This window comes from Sinohyriopsis cumingii, chromosome 3 (genome assembly GCF_028554795.1).
Source record: "Sinohyriopsis cumingii isolate HCF-2022 chromosome 3, ASM2855479v2, whole genome shotgun sequence".
NCBI lineage: Eukaryota > Metazoa > Mollusca > Bivalvia > Unionida > Unionidae > Sinohyriopsis > Sinohyriopsis cumingii.
In genome coordinates this window covers 149969711-149990178 of record NC_142963.1, presented here as the reverse complement: position 1 = coordinate 149990178, position 20468 = coordinate 149969711, and the positions used below count along the sequence as shown (strand labels likewise).

Genomic DNA, 20468 nt, shown 5'->3' with positions numbered 1-20468 from the left:
TCAGATAGAACCCCAGCTTCTAAATTAGTAAAAATGGTCATTTTATGGAAATAAAACAACCCATACAGAAATGTTACTGTGTGAAGTTCGCACCACATTTTATTTTCTTTTTTTTTTTCATGACTAGCATATTCTTTGATATTATAACAAATTCTTAAATTCATTGATGATTGTTGAAATTATTTTCTTGAAAGGATGTAGATTAATTGATCTTTATTATGTATTTTTTTATATATAGAAAACTACAGGAAGCTCGTGAAGAGTGGGCTAGGAAGTTAGAGAAGAAGGAATTGGAAGTTAATACTTTGAAAGACACATCTCAGGTGGGTCTGACAACTACATACCTGACACAGTCATATAAATTATCTGAATGGATTCTCATGGCACATTGTTCGGCATGTATTTAATATTGAATTGTTGATCTGGCATTCAATACAGAGGTTCAGTCCACGTTTCCATAAATGCATGTTTGACAAAATCATCTAAATTTTTTGATTATGGCACATTGTAAAAATACCCTCACAAGATCAACTTCATGCATATCATAAAAATTATATCAATTAAAGTGCGACTGAATTGTACTATTTGCACTAATTTAATTTTGTTTTTTTCACATTGGACTGATTTAATATATTTTTTCGTTTTTTAATGTTTTTCAGAATCTCATGTCAAGGCTGAATGCAACAGAGACAAAATTAACTACAGTTGAAAATGAGGTGAATATTGCTTTTTTTTGTTTACATATAAGATGATAAAAAAAACATGTAGGTTTTTTGTATTCTGTTTTGAAGGAATTAGTTTTCAGATAAGCCCTTTGTCAGTATCCCTTTGTCTGTATAATGTAATGAAAAGAATTAATGTTATTATTGTATACTTTCAATTTCAGGGTATGTCATGGACCTATATTCCAAAAATATGTTTCATAAGTATCTAATTCCTTTCCATATATTTGTCTTCTGACCTTTTCTGAAGTTTAGGAATGGTCTTTTATTGTACCAATGATTCATTAGCTCAGAATGTAAACTCATTTTTATTGGTGGATTGGACAGGTGGTAAATATGTTTTTCAGGGTCAATAACCATTCAGCATCATCTGATATGTCTTATAGACTTAGATATGCCTTTTATGGTTTGCTTTATCGGTTTCCTTTTGGACAGAGTTATTGCCCTTGTCAATCAATTTTATACCTTTGCATTGGGGTGGCGCTATACAGTTTCACATTTTCCATAGGGTTAAGATTTTAAAGAAAAAGAATTTCCCTGGTTTTCCTCACTGGTTATACTGGCTATTTAAAAAAGACCTTGTATATCTTAGGTATAATTAAAAGAACCTTTAATTCCCTTTATTTTGATGTATGATTGATGGGTGTACTATGGGTTATAGAGTATACAGCTTGGCCTTACTTCAAATGTGAACCTTTCAAAAAAGTGCTAGCTCTACTTGGTCATTTTCACTTCCTGAACTTCAGAGGTAAATTGTATAAAAAAGAGCTGATAACTTTTTTTACATTTTTCATATTTGGTAATTCATTCATTGCACTTTCAGAAGCTGGTATTGTCTAGGCTGGCAAAATTCATTTTCCCTGTTTTAATAGCTGCTATGTATAGTGTACTTTAGACTAATTCAGGCTGATTTTTTAACACAAGGGAGCAGTCATTTTAGTTAGCAGTGTGCTTAAATCATGTAAAATTTCCAAAAGTACAATATCCAAAGAAATATCATCCACATTACATTACTGTAGCATATAGGTATGCCAACATTCTCTCCATTGTGCATGTTTTAAATGCAAACTACTTCACCTTACATACGTCACTCTCTCTAAAGTACATATTGGTGAGCGCCCCCTGGATGTTGCATGTAATCAGCAGAGCTTAAGAACTTATTCAGATGTAATTTTGAAGTGAATATTGTTTTATAGATGTAGATTTGTCTTTCGAGTGTTGTTTCAAGTACTCCATGTTGGACAGCTATGGTCCTTCAAGTTCATGAAGGTATTTAATTTGAAGCATTCATAGTCATTCTGAGAAGTCACAGGCGGAAACACAGATCTTCTATTATCGTCTTATGGAGTACATTATGGTGAGCAGTGCAATGCGCCAATGGTTATAGTTTTATAATACTGGTTCATTAATAATACAAAGGAAGGTTGACTAAGAAGATGTCAGACACCTATTTCCAATATAGGTTAATAAAAATACTAAAACCCATCTGTGTTTTTATGCAGCTCAATGTTTCCAACACAACTCTCTTGGAAAGGAACAGCCAGTTGCAACAGAGTGTGAGAGATGTACAGTACTACAAGAGTGCTCAGGAAAATTTGGAACTGAACTACCGCCATGAAAAAGTAAGTTATGTTTGTCAGAGAAAATGTTGTCTTTTTAACAAGCATGAGATGAATGAAATTGAAGCATTGATTCACATGATCAAATATTTTGTAGCAAGTTCAGTATCTCCACGTTTTGCAAGCAAAAACATTGAACTTGACAAGCTTGATAGTGTTTATATGAATAGATAAACATGATACATGATGATCACATAACATTCCTGTTAAAATGGAAATTTGGGATTGACCCTTATACATTTGACATATGAGAAATGATGAAATTGTATTAGACATGACTGCATGCATTTGACATATGACATGATGAAATGGTCTTAGACATGACCATGCATTCTATATGTGTGACATGATGAAATGGTATCAGACATGACCATGCATTCTATATGTGTGACATGATGAAATGGTATCAGACATGAATTTTTGTGTAATGTTGAAAATATATAGTATTTTTTGAAATGGGATCTCATGATGCAGTGTTATAAATACACAACTTGTTCATTACATGTGTTCAGGCATTTGTTGTACTACAGTTTAGATTTATTTTTGAACTCGATTCCAAAAAGCTAGTTGTCAGAGGATCTTGCTAAGCCTGAAATATAATTGCAGGGGTGGGAGAGGAGATATAACATTTAAATTTTGTGAAAATCAGAGTGTTGGCTTTTGTTAGTAAAGTAAGATTTTTAAATATAACACAAAACTGTTTTTATATTTTAAAGATATATATACATAGACATGAATGGAATTACCATACAAGTGAATTCTCTTAATAAGTATATAAAGAAGATTAGCATGCACTGTCTAAAATGTTTCAGGAAACTTTTTTTAAAAAGCATATTTTGTGAACCAAAACTAATAATTATGGAATAATGTTCGGCATGTGGTCTTCACATTGTTTCAAGAAATTTTCTTAAAATAGGGACAAAAGTTTTAAAAAACTTTGGTGTCTTTGACACCCTTTCGCAGATATATAATTGAGTACCAGTCATTTTTGTATTCATTGTATGCAGGTAACTATAATGATGATGCATACCACTTTCATTCTTACAAAACAAAAATAATTTTTGAAATTCTGCCTGAATATTTGGCTTTTATATGAAGATTGCTTTTGCACATCAAAATAGTTGTTCATTATTGAAATTGAATGCATTCATAATTTAATTTCTTTGTAAAGAAATGTCATCTCTACCTTTAATAGTCATCCAGTCCAACAAACATGCAACAGGTAATTGTTTAAATAATTCTAAATGCTTTTTAGTATACCTTTTGAATGGGTTGAATTATAGTGGGCAGTCTATGGTAAATTTGTTTTTTTAATTAAAGTAATGCCATGGTTCACCAATAGTATATTTCTTTTTGGAAAGAAGAGAATGATTTTGCAAGAATTATTTCACTTCTAATACGAAAATTCATGGCATTGTCATGGGCAAACAATTTTAGATCTATTGTCGCTCTCAGTATGTTTTGTTGTTTAGTTTTTCAATACAGGGAAAAGGAATTGTTTGCTGGAGCACAGGGAAAGAACTTGAACTTGAAGTCAAACCCTCAGTTTGAACCTGAGGGCAAAGCTTGAGTTTGAATTTAAGGGCAAAGCCTGAGTTGGAAAATGAGGACAAACCCTGAGTTTGAACCTAAAGGCAAATTTTGCACTGGAGCCTAAAGACAAAACTTAGGTTGGAACCTAAGGACAGAGCCTGAGTTGAACCTAAGAACAATGCCTGACTTGGAACCTAAAGACAAAGCTCAAGTTGGAACTTAAAGCAAAGCCCTTTGAACCTTAGAGCAAAGTCAGAGTTTGAACATGCGGGCATAGCCTGAGTTGGAACCTGAAGGAAAAGCTTGAATCGAGCCGGAAAACAATGCCTTAGTTGGAACCTGAAAACAAAGCCTGAGTTAAAACCTGAGGGCAAAGCCTAAATTGGAACATGATGGCACAGTCTGTGCTTAAACTTAATGATGAAGCCCAAGATGGAACCTGAAGGCATAGCCTGTATTTGAACCTGAAGGTGAAGCTCAAGTTGGATCCAGAGGGCAATACCTGACTTTGAACCAGAGGGCAAAATTTGAGTGGGAACCTGAAGGCAGAGCCTGAGTTGGAATGTAAAGGCAAAGCTGAAGTTTGTACTTAAAGGCAAAGCCTGAGTTTGAACTTAAGGCAGACCCTCAGTTTGAACCTAAAGGAAAAGTTTGAGCTGGAACCTAAGGACAAAACCTGAGTTTGAACCTGTTGGCAAAGTCTGAATTTGAGCCCAAGGTAATGCCTGAGTTTGAACCTAATAGCAAAACCTAAGTTTGAACCTGAGAACACAGTCTCTGTTGGAACCTGAGGGCAGACCCAGAGTTAGAACCTTAGTTGGAACAATCGGGTACAGTCTCAGAACCCGAGGGCAGAACTAGAGGGTTTAAAGTCTTTTTTGAGTGCTCCAGCAAACTGTATTATCACAATTCTTATATGATTATTTACCATAACTTATCATACATTATGATGTCAATATCTACAAAAATGAGATTTTAAACATAAAAATTGTACTGAAGCAGCACATAAACATTTGATGCTTGAGTAAAGCTGATGCCACAAAAGCACATGATAGCAAACCACCAGCTTGATCATGTAAGAAATTTCCTTATATATTTGTTTGATCTTGATCAGCTCATTTAAGTGCAATCCCTGTCTTGCTTGATGCCTATTATGCCTTTCATTTGTCTTGTTCTTCTTGTAGCCACACCAACTTTTTCCCCCTTATTTTTGAGTAATTTGTGCTTTGGGTACAGGTACTGATGTAAATATATCAGAAATAATTAAAGGCACACTGCATTTGTGCATATGATAATCAGTTCTTAAAGAAATTGAAATTTGAACTCTGACAGGGTTTAAAAAACTGAACAAAGTTTGGAACAAAATTGCATTTGCTTTTTAGCTCACAGGCTATAGCTAAGAGAGCTTATGGTATTTCCCATAGTACATTGCATGTCCTGCATCATGCATCCATCAACACTTGATATTTTAAACTTGTCAAAAACCACCAGACCATTGTTGACCAAATTTGGCACAGAATATACTGGCATGAAGGGCTTTCAGATTTGTGCAAATTTTTGCAATCTGCCATAACGTGTGATTACAGTTACTAAAACTATTAAAAACCCTTTAAATCAATTACTTCATTTTCAAAATAGGTGAACAGAATTTGATAAACTTGACAGAAAGCATCAGGGCAGGAAGATCTTTCAATTTACATGCCGATCTCTGTCAAATATGGCTACTGTTACTAAAAATAGAAAGCCATTATTACCAAAAATGGAACAACCCTTAAAAGATCTTTTCAAGTAGAATTTGACCAAAAGATGATCATCATGGTATGAGCACTTGTCATATTTGTGCAAATGATGTCAGTCTGCCAAAGTTACTAACAACAGTAAAATCTTTAAAAGACCTCAGAAAAACTGCCACAGTTACTAACAACAGTAAAATTTTTAAAGGACCTCAGAAAAACTGCCACAGTTACTAACAACAGTAAAATCTTTAAAGGACCTCAGAAAAACTGCTACAGGGCTAAACAAAGATATTCAGTTTACTAATTTTTTGTGACTGGGAAGTTTTACTTGTACTTCATCTGTTTCACATACTGTACATAATACTGAAAATGCTTAAAATATCACTTGTATGATTGGATGAGTTTCTTAATAAAGTGACTTGTTTAAGATTTTTAGACATGATACCAATGCATCATTAAATAAATCATTGAGGTGACCACAAATGAAATCAAATAAATCCATTTTATTACTAAGTATAGAGAAACATTTTTTAATTTCTGAAATAAATGCTCAACTGAATGTGATTAAATTTGACAGAAATCATCCAAGCTTAGAGGTGTTTCAGTTTTATAGAGAAGATGCCAACCCTACATCTGACATGGCCACTGTTGCTAAAAATAGACAGGCATTTAAATGTTTTCTTCATAAAAACTGCTAAATAGAATTTGATAAACTTTATATAAAACATACTTATATACGAGGCTTTAAGAATTATGAAAAGTCCAATGCTAAAAGTAGAGAACAATTACACACTTTCATGTGAAACAACTTCTGAGCAGAATTTGACCAACTTTGACGCAAAATGTCCCATCATAGGGTCTCTTCATTACTGGACAAATGATGCTGGAAGGTCATCAGATACAGTTGTTTTCATAACCTTTGCAATCAACAGCACTGGTAGAAGTATCATCAGAGAGCATTCTGCTTAACTAACCTTTTTACCCAACTACTCCTGCATATGGCTGTTAGGTAGGTGTAAGCCAGGTGAGTGATCTCATGCCCATTTAGGCCTCTTGATTATGTTTTATCTCAGATTTCTTTCTTCTTTGTTTGAAGTACCAGCCTAAAAAGTAGCATTTACATGTTGTTGCAGTAGTAGTAGTAGTTAGAGGGTTTTAATATTCTTCAAGATGTACTTTCTTCTTTAGCTAGCTTTTTAAAAAAAAAGTAATGCACATATCCACTTAGAAATTCATTGCCATGTTTAATTAATTTGGCTCTCAGAGGGATAATCAATAAACATAACAAAAACCTGCCTCCAGTTCACAAGTGTTGTCTCCTTATAAACTTCTGTCATTTTAAATCAGCATTTGTCACTGCTGACTACATTCAGAATTTGCATGACAGTTTATTTTATTCTTTTTCCCCCTGGTACAGTAATATGAGGTGGGGGTGGGGGAAGAACTTGATGTATCATGGGAAAGCACAGTTTTGCAACACAGAACTCCCTGACATGTTTATGTTTAAAAAACACAATTTTCAGAAATATTATTTTTAAAAAAAGATATACCATTATGGAGACCTCGTATGGCTATAGCCTGTGTAGTGTACATAGTCATGCATACTGTTCAGGGAAAAGGTAAGTCAGTCAGAGATGCACATATATTAAATAATTGACTGGAAATAGCTTGGATGATAATGTGTTGAGACTCCTTAATGGAAGAATCCATTATCCTAATTTGCATAGGTAAGGTATATGAAGTGGAACAAACCAATTCATTTGAAGTTAAGTAACTTAAAGATATGCAAACCATCTTGATTAAAGATTATTTAGTTTGTGTTCAGAGGCAACATATTTGTGAAGTCAGATTTCACTTCATAAATAAATATTTTGGTAGCTGCAATGTCAGAGTGTGTGATGCAGGGAAGGATGGTTCATCATTGAGCAAGTAAATCCCAGAAAAACTGAATTTCAGAGCTCTGGTTGATTGAATTTGATTTTATGAACACTCCAGCTTTTAATTTTACACTTATGAATATTAGTCATTCTGGAGTATCACAAAAAAATGGGACAGACCATTTAATTTTCAGGGGTGTGGTGCTAGGCCTGGGATTTTCTTTCAAACCAGGATGAACTTTTAAATATGTTTTCCAGCTTTACAATAGCAGTTGAAGATATTTTGTTACACCTTAGTGAAAACTGATAAAACTTATGGAAAAAAATCAACTGCCTTACTGAGACAGTCTCCTCAGAGATGGTAGGTCTGTCCTTGATGTTTTTTGTTTTTGAACCCAATGTGGGGGAGGCAGGGGAGATACAAACTAACAGGAGATTGCAAATACCATGCCATAGAAAATGTTTGACTTTTGAAAGAAATTTTATTATCTTTTTCTTGTAGAAAAGTTATTTTCGAAGGGTTATCTCTATAATTTTTGGGAATGCCATATCTTTATATTTTTGAAACTTTTTATTTTAACCACTATTGTACTGATGTGCCATTATCCCCTATATATACATCATTTACACTTACATTACTGGAGCACAAATCCAAAACCATTCAAGGTATTTCTTTAAAATTTGGTACACATATTGGACTCTAAAATGTGCCTTTTGCTATTAGAAATCTTCACACCCAGACTCGATAGATTCTAATCATCGTTTGTGTGAAAGTCAAAAAGCTAAGACAGTTCATTCTAAGACGCACCCATTCATCCATATGACCTTATGAATATAAGACAGTTCATTCTAAGACACACCCATTCACCCATATGACCTTATGAAGCTAAGACGGGTCATTCTAAGACACACCCACTCACCCATTTGACCTTATGAAGCTAAGATAGTTCATTCTAAGACACACCCACTCACCCATTTGACCTTATGAAGCTAAGATAGTTCATTGTAAGACACACCCACTCACCCATTTGACCATATGAAGCTAAGATAGTTCATTCTAAGACACACCCACTCACCCATTTGACCTTATGAAGCTAAGATAGTTCATTGTAAGACACACCCACTCACCTATATGACCTTATGAAGTAAAGACAGTTCATTCTAATACACACCCACTTACAAATGGGATGTTATAAAGGTAATACAATTCATTTTGAGGTACACCAATTCATCTATATGATGTTATAAAACTAAGACAGTTCATTCTAAGACACACCCACTTACCCATTGACCTTATGAAGTTAAGACAGTTCAATCTAAAACACACACACTCACACATATATTATAAAGTTAAGACAGTTCATTCTAAGACACACCCATTCACCCATATGACCTTATGAAGTTAAGACGGTTCATTTTAAGACACACACACTCACCCATATATTATAATGTTAAGACAGTTCGTTCTAAGACACACCCACTCACCCATATATTATTAAGTTACGATAGATCATTCTGAGACACACTCACTCACCCATATATTATTAAGTTACGACAGTTCATTCTAAGAAACACCCACTCACCCATATATTATAAACTTAAGACCGTTCATTCAAAGACATGCCCACTCACCCATATGACCTTATGAAGTTAAGACAGTTCATTCTAAGACACGCCCACTCACCCATATATTATAAAGTTAAGACAGTTCATTCTAAGACACACCCACTCACCCATATATTATAAAGTTAAGACAGTTTAATCTAAGATGCACCCTCTCACTCATATGACCTTATGAAGTTTAGACATTTCATTCTGAGACACATGCATATATTATAAGGTTAAGACAGTTCATTTTAAGAAACACCCACTCACCCATCTATTATAAAGTTAAGACAGTTCATTCTAAGACACACCCACTCACCCATATATTATAAAGCTAAAGAGAGTTCATTCTAAGACACACCCACTCACCCATATAATTATTATAAAGCTAAAGAGAGTTCATTTTAAGACAAACCCACTCATCCATATATTATAAAGCTAAAGTGAGTTCATTTTAAGACACACCCACTCACCCATATATTATAAAGCTAAAGAGAGTTCATTTTAAGACACATCCACTCACCCATATATTATAAAGCTAAGAGAATTCATTCTAAGACACACCCACTCACCCATATGACTTTATGAAGCTAAAATGAATCATTTTGTGACATAACCTCCCATGTCATCAAGGTCACACATTTTACAGTACTGTGATTGTGGGCTTCACATATAGACCTTGACTTTGTTTTTCTGTCCATCCATCCATGCATCCATGATCTACGCTTTCATGCAGGGAAAAAACTACCAGATGATTGAAGAGATCTCCATAAAAACATTTAATGGTGTAGATTTGTAGTTTCTTGTTTTCACAATTCAACATTTCAGTGTTTCATCCATTCGTTCATTCATTCATTCATTCATTCATTCATTCATTCATTCATTCATTCATTTATTCATCAATCCATCTAATCCATTCTTCGTTCCATCCATCCATCCAATCCATCTATCCATCGAGTTCATCCAATCCATCCATCCATTCATCCAGTCCATCCAATCCATCCACCCATCATTTATTCCTGTTTTTGGAGTATAATTAAAAATCTTGGAAGATATGTTTTTGAACCTAAATACACATAATATAGTGTTCTAGATGTGTTTTTTGATGTTCACAATTCTTTATATCAATATTTTTAATATTTTTGTCTAGTTGTCTTTCCATCAACCCATCCATCCATTATCCATACTTTCTTTCCACCAACTTGAACTCCAAAGTCCTTTAAGATATCGCTGTGCTTGTGTATATAAAATATTGTTATTTACTGTGCAATTCAGCAAGTGATGGCTTATTACACAATAAATTTTGATGAAAAGAAACTTTGAATTAATAAATGTGATGATATAAGAATGTTGAATGAAAATAAATTGTATTTTAAGAGTCACTGGGGGCCAACTGCAACAAATTTTTGTCAAGGAAAGATGCTTTGATTTAAAAAGATGTAAGTTACAGATAACCTCCAGTCATAGTAGAAAGTTGAAGATAGAACAAACTTTCTCTTTACATCTGTAAAATGACTTAAAATAATCTGTAACTTGGTGAAGAAGAGATGTGCTGATTTGTCCTTGAAGGTAGGTGCACATTTAATTCCATGGTGTATGGTGTGTAAGATTTTAGTTATATGTGCATCTTTGTTTTCTTGAGACCGATTAAGTTGTTACATAGGTTGCTCTTCACTTCACTTTAAGATCGTGTGATCTTAGAAACAGTTAACAGTCTAAGACAGGTTGAACCTGCTGGTCATTGTAATCGATTTTTCTTTTCAGGAACAAAGTGCCAAACTGCAGAACAAGTTGGAGTCTTTGCAAGATCGGTAAGTTCACATTTATTTCTGAGTATTTACAATGTCCTGGAATGCCTCAGTTTCTGAGGGAGGATGTCCCTTGTGGCTTCCAAAACTTCCACCTGTCTGCCCAAATGAAGACAGCAGGTCATCCCTTTCATTATACCCAATTAATCACCCATTAAAGCTTTTAAGGAAGTTAATTACCTATGGGTTAGTACTCTGTTATTACATAAGTATAGCATAGATAACATGTGCAAGGATGGTTTCCCAGCAGTGACCACTGATGATGTTCATGTTTCTTGATGTTGCTGAATGGTTAAATTATACACAAAGTTTAAACAGTGAACTGCTTAACATCCTCTTTTAGCTTTCAGACTTGAGTAGAAAGTATAAACTTAGCTGGTGAGTATATGTCTTAAATATCTTGTTCAGTCATTCATTTTATAGAATGACAGCTCAATGTAGTTTAAGCAGCTTGTTCAGTGTCACTGGTAAGGAAATGACTGATTAATTATATGAGGGGTCTGGAGCCTGATTTTCTTGCGAACAAAGATGTTTTGGGTTTGTTTCTTTCATTTGAAATCTTGTATGATGGGTACAATTGACTTTTGTATTTGACAATTTAAAAAAACCTTATCCATCCACCAACCAACTACTCCAAAATATAATTAAATGGCTGGTCTCCAAACATAAGTAAATGGTTGGTCCCCAAAATATAATTAAATGGTTGGTCCCCAAGGTAAGTTCTTCCCAAGTTCAGAATGTTTCTCTAAAGTCTTGTAGATGTTCTGAAATCATGGATTTTGAAAGCAGATTGTTAGAGTACTTCAATTTGCTGGAGTTTAATACTAACTTGAAGATGTTTGCAAACTTTGCAATGCCTTAAAAAAGTGAATCTTTTTTTGGAAAAGATGGTAAAGGTAATTTTAAGATTATCCTGTACCGGCATCAAGGAAAGAAAAGATTTGCTACTTTAATTTTTTGTAATATAATTATTTTGTGGCTTTTGAATTGGCTGATGCATAAAATACTAATGAAATTTTGCTTTTAGTACTGCCCATTCCATTTTTCTCTTTTGCAAGGAAAATCAGTCATCGAATGACAGAGAAAAGAAGACTTCTAGCAAATATGTGTCAGCCAGGTTCTTCTGGATGATGTGTGGCTGCATGATAATTACTTATGAATATTTAGAAACCTTTTTGATCTAACCGATGCTTATGTCTGAAGTGGTTATGTACCATATTTACTCACTTATAAGATTAGTCCAGCTGCAAACTGCACCAATCCCGATCTGCTGTCACACAGTGCATCAGCAGATCTGTTTCTGTGCAATTTGTTCTAGTAATCAGTGGAACAAAGAACATCATCCTGGTGCATTATGTGACAGCAGATTAGGGTCTACAGTGTTTGCAGTTGGACTTATAAGTGAGCATATATGGTACAATGATTTGTCTGTATGCATATGAACTTTGTATGAAAGATCAGATGTTTGTGCATTCTGTAATGTACTGTGTACATCACATTGGTTTTTCAGTAGTGTAATAGCTTCTACTGTTGATCATCCCAAGATTAAATTCAGAACTCTCCTGAATCTTGACTTTATTCCCTTTATTACACACCCAAAACAGTAAATGGATTATCTACTAATCTTTACCTCCTTCTGTCACTCCCAGTCTATCACAAACACAACATTGTACTAATATGATCACACCTATGAAATGGGCCTCAATTCCAGTGTAAATGGGCCTCAATACCATTGTAAATGGGCCTCAATACCAGTGTAAATGGGCCTCAATACCAGTGTAAATGGGCCTCAGTACCATTGTAAATGGGCCTTATTGGCAATGTAAATGGACCCAGTACCAAAGTAAATGGGCCTCACTGCCAGTAAATATGTATCAAAGTCATGCAGAATTTCCGACCTGAAAATAGGAGCCCCAATACATTTTTTCCCCCAGATGATGGACTTGGTCATGACCATTCCAAATCACATGAGAAAAGTCCCTGTGTTTTCACTCTGTGTTACTCAGAGGACCTGTCCCACTCTAAGAAAAATCCCATCTTTTCACTCTCTTTTACTCAAAGATTTGTTCATAACCTGTGTACTGAAATTCCATGATTTATTACATGAAAAGGGCTCTCTTGCTTCATGATTATAATATGTATGGAATCAGTGGCATTGATGTCTTAATCTACAGGTTGTCAACTCACCAGCATGAGAACTTGAGTCTGAAACAGCAGCTGGACACTGCTCAGCAGGCACTGGCTGACCGTTCAGGTTTCGACCTCCAAGAGAAAATCAACACCATGATGGTTTCGATCAAGACCAGCCATGAAAAGGTAACCCATTTCAATAAAAAGTCGCAGATTGTTAGACATGGAGTATTAAATAGTTGTATATTGTTGCTTGGACTTCAAATGTTTGCAGACTAATAATCATCTCATCAAAATAATTGTTTACTTCATGTTATTTGTCATTATGTATAGAATGTCCTGATAAACTGAGAACAGTTGAGCTTTGTTTCTGCTCCCTTTAACACTCACCAGCTGATATGAAATCTAAATGTAAGGAGTTTCTCTTTCTGCTCAAGTAGTTGCAGAAGAAGAATTACACTAGTCTTGCAAGTTTCAGGGCTTATTTTAGCATTGTTTATCACAGACTGTAGCATAGTTCATCACAGGCCATATTGTTTATCACAGGCTGTAGCATAATATATCACAGACAGTAACATAGTTTATCATGGACTGTAGCATTTGCCACAGGCTCTAGCATAGTGTATCACAGACTGTAGCATAGTTTGTCGCAGTCTGTTACTGAGAGCTGTTTCTCCTCTGATAATTGGAGGGTGGTGTGAGCTCAGCTTTAGGCCTTGAAAAAGTATGGGTTGACCTGTTACTTGACTAGGCTTTTTTAAAACTTGAATTTTCTTTGAAAAAATCCCAAATATCGTTAAAGTTTATTTGGACTTAGGGATTTTCATATCATGTCAGAATTGGTGTGAACTGGATCACTAGCCACCTTTGTGTTGACATGATGTAAAATACCACATCATCACTGCTATGAGTCTTTACTTATTTTTATGCCTATGCTGCTTGTAGTGGGGACATCATGATTTGGTCATGTCCATCTTATCTCAAGAATCCTGTTGTCAAGATTGCACAAAAGCCACTCAGGGTAGACAAATGAAATTTAGCTCACATATCTGTATGCAATTGTAGATTACCTGGCCAGATTTTCAGGTCATTACAATTTTTTTTCTTTCTGCACACATTTTTAAAGACATTTTTGAACTTTTACTTTTTTATTCTTTTTTTGGTGCAAAAGCTTTGTTTGCTCAATTAAGCAGAAGTCATTTGAGGTGGACAAATGAAATTTAATATAGGCATGTATTTTTTCATATGTCCATAACCTAATTCAATGTTGTACAATTACATATGTTAAAGCTTTTGGACCTATATTGACAGAATACTTGTTTGCACAGTTTAGTAAAATCCATGTGATCTTGGTAAAGGAAAATTGGTGGGTATATTTATATCTTATATATTATATATTATATATAGATGAATTGATTAGCTTTTCAGGCTGTTTTAGCAATTATTAGCTCTGCTGGTCAGAGATTAGAAGAGTTTATGGGATTTTTTGTTGCCCATTATCCATTTGTTAACAAAGTTTGTTATCACTACTTCTCCTAAATTACTCAGAGGATTGCCATGAAACTTTCCATACAGATTCATCCCATGGTTTAGTCACTCCTAGATGAAAATGATGCAAATCTGATATCCAACACAATGGCCAGTTTGAAATCTGATATCCAACACAGTGGCCAGTTTAAAATCTGATATTCTACACAGTGGCCAGTTTTTAAAATCTTGTAATTGCTACTGCTGCTGGACAGAAAGACATATTGGCGTAGGGTTTTCTTATGATGAATGAAAATGGTGCCAGTCTGATACTTAATATGGCTACCAGAATGACCTCTTCAGAATCTTGGTTTTCCAGAATGAATGGCCTTATCAACATGAGGTTTTCACTGAAAAACGTCTTATGACATTTTTCTGGCCCTAAATGAAAATGGTGCTGATATTGCTATCATTGGTCTTTGTGAATAAGTGGTTGTATCAACATGGGGTGTTTACTAAAGAACTTCTTATTATGTCTAGTTGGGTCCAAATGGTCACATCCAGACATTCAATATACCTGCTACATCGGTCATCATGAAAATCCTGTTGTTGTCCTAAATGAAAATAGTGACTATCTGGTGTCCAATATCGTCACTGCTGTGGCCATTTTGAGAATTTTGTTAATGCTACTCATTCTGAATGGAAAGTCATGTGACATGTTTGTTTGCATCAGAGTACTTCTTATGATGTCTAGTTGATCCTAGATGAAAATGGTGCCAAGTTGATATCCACTATAGTGCCAAGTTGATATCAACACTAATGCCAAGTTGATATCCACTATAATGGTGCCAAGTTGATATCCACTATGGTGTCAGGTTGATATCCACTCTAGTGTTGATACCCACTCTTATAGTGCTAAGTTGATATCTACTACCGGTATGTCCACCACAGCAGCTGATTTGAAAATCTTGTTATGTGACTGTCCATAAATGTCAAAAAATGGCTTCAATATTCTGCGTTACAAGGAAGAAATGGTCTTAACTTGAATTCCTGGAAATTATTTTCAGCCAGTAGAGCATCATTGTCTTCAAGGGGCTCTTGTTTAATATTGTATAAATATTTTAATCTTTCTGGACACAAATAACAAGCACCTAAGATAGTAAATGAAATAAAGCATGCATATTTGTATTCTTATATAGATGACCTATACAATTTTCATGCAGTTATAGAAATTTTAAGTTTTTTAATATTTTGGACTTGGAATTTTTAGTCTTCATTCCTCCATTGGTATCTTACATGTTTAGCAACACATAAATCTTGTGCTACTAATATCTGCAGTGCCTAAAATTACATCTGGAGTCATACAGATTTTAAAACCAAGTTTGAGCTGCAAATTTTATGTCAACCGATCACAAAGGACACTACTTTTGAATCACCTTTTTTATTGGCTGTTGCTCAAAATTCAATTTCAAAATCAACCTCAGTTTTATAATCTGCAGGCCTGGAATTGGAGCTTAAGGAGTTAAGTTGACCGTGTTACAGAATTTCCAAACCTTTCTACCAGCCCACCTTACAGAAGTAGGTGAATCGTTAGAATCTTTTTGAGAATGTCACTCACTCAGAACTACTATGTCCACTTTGGACTCTTGAATCAATCATGTACATGAATTTTTGTTTAATATTGATGTCACTTTCAGGCAATGGATGAGAAGACTTTTAGTCTGAATGACACGATTAGCCGACTTAGAGAAGATCTGAGGAACTCTGAGAATCGGCGTAGCACCTTGGAGCAGGACCTCTGGAAGTTGAATCAGGAAAACCATGACATGATCCGGAAACTCTCCTTGGCTGAAGCCTCCTTGGAGATGGCAAGCAAGGTATGCAGCAGTTTTTTTGCCATTATTAAATTCTATGAATCTTCCGTATTAGTGTAGATTTCTATATTTACTTTTCCAATTCACTTTATATGACAAGCAGTTTTTTGTATTTGTGATTTAGCTCTTTAAAATGGAAAGTGAACCCACCAAAAAGAAACACAACAGTGGAATAAAATAAAAATAAAAATTTTATGTTTGTAACATTAACAAATCATGTAACTAATAAAAATTAGTCACTGTTACCTTCTTTGCAGATTTTATTCTACTTTGTTTTCAAATGGGTGTTACTCTAATTTCTATATACCTCTGAGACTAATTTCGTTGTTGATTTATTGAAGAATAAGGCACATGTTTCGCCTGACAGGATTGCAGTAATCTGTAAATGGTTGAATAAATCTTTTATAGTACATCATCATATGTTTCATTGACACAACAAAGAATGTATGATTCAACATAGAGCCTGGATGCATTCATTCTATGGCAAATTGTCGTCAACAGATGCATTTCATAGTAGGATACAGTACATACATTATAGGATACAGTGCATGCATTATAAGATACAGTACATACATTATAGGATACAGTACATACATTATATGATACAGTACATACATTATAGGATACAGTACATTATAGGATACAGTACATACATTATAGGATACAGTACATACATTATATTATACAGTACACCATTATAGGATACAGGACATACATTATAGGATACAGTACATACATTATAGGATACAGTACATACATTATATTATACAGTACATTATAGGATACAGTACATACATTATAGGATACAGTACATACATTATATTATACAGTACACCATTATAGGATACAGTACATACATTATAGGATACAGTACATACATTATAGGATACAGTACATACATTATATTATACAGTACACCATTATAGGATACAGTACATACATTATAGGATACAGTACATACATTATAGGATACAGTGCATGCATTATAAGATCAGTACATACATTATAGGATACAGTACATACATTATAGGATACAGTACATACATTATAGGATACAGTACATTATAGGATACAGTACATACATTATAGGATACAGTACATACATTATATTATACAGTACACCATTATAGGATACAGGACATACATTATAAGATACAGTACTTACATTATAGGATACAATACATACATTATAGGATACAGTACATTATAGGATACAGTACATACATTATAGGATACAATACATACATTATAGGATACAGTACATACATTATAGAATACAATACATATACAGTACACCATTATAGGATACAGTACATTATAAGATACAGTACATTATAGGATACAATACATACATTAAAGGATACAGTACATATATTATTCAGTTTAAAACTCGACATCTCATTTATTAGGTTTTCTCCCCATTATTTGGTATCAGTCATTAAAACCTTGTTTATTTTGAATTTATCTTGATGCCATTTTCCACCTCCATTGCACATGATATGAACACCCACAGCTTCATTGCTGTTGGCTGACTGTATTGTATAAATAATGTGTTGTAGTTGCTGTTGTTGTGGGTTTAACACCATTTTTCAGCACCTGATAGGCTATACAAGGCAGCCAGATTTACTGGTGGAGGAAGAATCCAGGAAAACCATGGTAAAAACCACCAACCCATGGGAATCTTCTGGCAAGCTTTCTGACATACCTACATTGGTTGAGTCCAAGACTCAAACCCACACAGACAGGTGAGGTGGCGGTGATCAGTAAAGGTGAGTGCTTTAGACCACTTGGCCATCCAGGAGTCCAATAACGTTGTGAATGACTCAACTTTAGTCTTATGTGTTTTTCTTAACATTCAAATGTAATGGTTATGATTTTATTAGCTCTTCTGGTCTCAGACTTGCAGTACCTTTAATTTCCAGAAACACGTCAAAGAAACCCATAAGTTATTTTATTCCAGATAACCTACCTACCTTAAAATTGGCAATCTGCATCAGTAAGATCTCTGACAAGCTGATCGCTTATGCTCTGCAAGCTCACAACGGCCAAGTTAGGACCTGACAGTTGACGAATCCCAGATACTGACAGTTATTATGACTAAAAAGTCACTGATAAGTTAAAACATAAATAATTATTCCTTGTTTGTCAAGACTTGCTTTAAATGGTAAATATTATTATTATCATGTCTGTGCAAGACGATGTGAGACTTACCTTGAAATTTACTACCAGATGGATATGCCACATGATAGATAAAAGAAATGGTGGTCAGTTATGTAACAGAAGAATGTAGTACTTATAAATACTAAACGATGGTGCTGATATATGTACTGTGGTGAGATTGCAGGGAATACAATTTACAGAACATAAAGCATTAGAAATGGAATATGATCCTTTTTCACCTATTACAGTTTGTTTGACTGTCCTTCCAAACGTGCTTGACCAAGCCAAATTTTAACTTGTTGGATGAGTCAGGCAGGTGGATTTGTGAATCTTTGATGTGAATATTAAGGCATGTTTCAAGGTTGCGAGTTGAGTTCTTTAGCAGCATTTCAAACTTTTCTAAAAAAATAACAATTATTTGGCCTTAACAAAATTAATAATGAAAATACTAATATTTTTTATGATGATAATAATTAGTTAAAGAACTATTCTTCCTGTGATCTTAAAAATGATAAAGCCTGGCTTTGGCTGCGAAGTTAACATTGTTGAATGATGTTAAATATAACATTCATGTTTTAAGCAGGTTATCATTAGATATTTGCAGTATTAAATATTATCTGTTTAATGCACAGGCTAAGGAGAGTTTGGAACATGAGCGACAACATCTGAAGATGGACATGGAGAAAATGCAGCAGCGTTACCAGTCTGCCCAGGACCGTGCAATGGAATGTCAGGCACAGGTTGCAAGTCTTGTTGAGCGGCTTGAGAAGGCAGAGCAAAACAACATCCTCAGCAGCCAACAGCTGGCCAATACATCAGCTACCATGCAAGCCTACTCCTCAAACAAGGTAAAGAATACAGGGTTATTGATTTATCTGGATTCATCCAGATTTCAGGATTGATGTAAGTGTTGTTTCTTCCTGCACGGGAAACCTTACATGAATTAAACTACACAGGGCTTGGATCTGGATTTATCAGAATTTCAGGATTGGTCTAAATTATTTAATACAGCACTGGAAACCTACCTGATGTTCATGTAAAATAATATTGGAGTAACCTGGATTCATCCAGATTTCAAGATATCTAAAGGTTAATAAAAGCATTACAAACTTATTCCTTATGTGGTGACTGAAGGCTACAGACTGCATTTATCTGGATTCATTCTGACTTCCACATCAATCAAACTGGATTTATCTGGATTCATTCTGACTTCCACATTAATCAAACTGGATTTATTTGGATTCATTCTGACTTCCACATCAATCAAACTGGATTTATTTGGATTCATTCAGACTTCTACATTATTCAGACTAAAGTTTTTTCCATTTGTTGTACCTCTTACACCAAAGTAAACCACACATGGTTTTGCACATTTTCAGCAATGAGAATTTTCCAAATGATTCAGTATAATTATAGAATCAGAGTTTGGTCAGTACATTCATTTAACCAAAGGCATTTCTTGTATGCTGACTTATATTATCCATTATTTATTATCGTAACAACCAGCTTCTAATATGTTTTCAAAGTGATACTGTTGTTTCTTCGTAGAGTATCAATTTTCGTGGTTTCATATTTGCACTGAACCACAAAATGCCACCACCACCAGCCCCCTCACAAACGAAACACATGTGATGCAGACCTCCCTGCCACATTTTCTTGCTAATTCATAACAGAGCTCAGCTATTTGATAATTCAATGTCATTACTGTCATCAGTTATTATATTTTTTATGTGTTTGTTTTATTTTAAATTTTTAAAAATTTATTTTATTATTTTCTTTGCATATATGTATGTATAAAGTAGCCAGTTGTTGTTAGTTCCATTCATAGCCTTTGATATTCAAGATCAGTATGGAGAGAGAGAAAAAAGCTAGGAAGAGTTTATAGTATTTAAGTTCTAGTACTTGGAAATATTAAAGAAGAGATAATGAAATGAACT

General features: G+C 34.4%; 1 protein-coding gene across 16 annotated transcripts in view; it reads left to right on the top strand.

Moving 5' to 3' along the window:
- LOC149804145 (uncharacterized) overlaps positions 1 to 20468 on the top strand; it is a 304793-nt gene that overhangs the window by 221037 nt on the left and 63288 nt on the right. For 15 of the 16 annotated variants that reach the window (XM_089954101.1, XM_089954099.1, XM_089954104.1 and 12 more), the window contains 8 exons: positions 239 to 323; positions 660 to 716; positions 2225 to 2344; positions 3537 to 3563; positions 10857 to 10903; positions 13075 to 13216; positions 16195 to 16374; positions 19164 to 19379. In XM_089954101.1, coding sequence (XP_089810227.1) covers positions 239 to 323; positions 660 to 716; positions 2225 to 2344; positions 3537 to 3563; positions 10857 to 10903; positions 13075 to 13216; positions 16195 to 16374; positions 19164 to 19379 — 874 coding nt within the window. The remainder of the gene's footprint in view (positions 1 to 238; positions 324 to 659; positions 717 to 2224; positions 2345 to 3536; positions 3564 to 10856; positions 10904 to 13074; positions 13217 to 16194; positions 16375 to 19163; positions 19380 to 20468) is intronic. The other variant, XM_089954100.1, reaches the window with a different exon arrangement.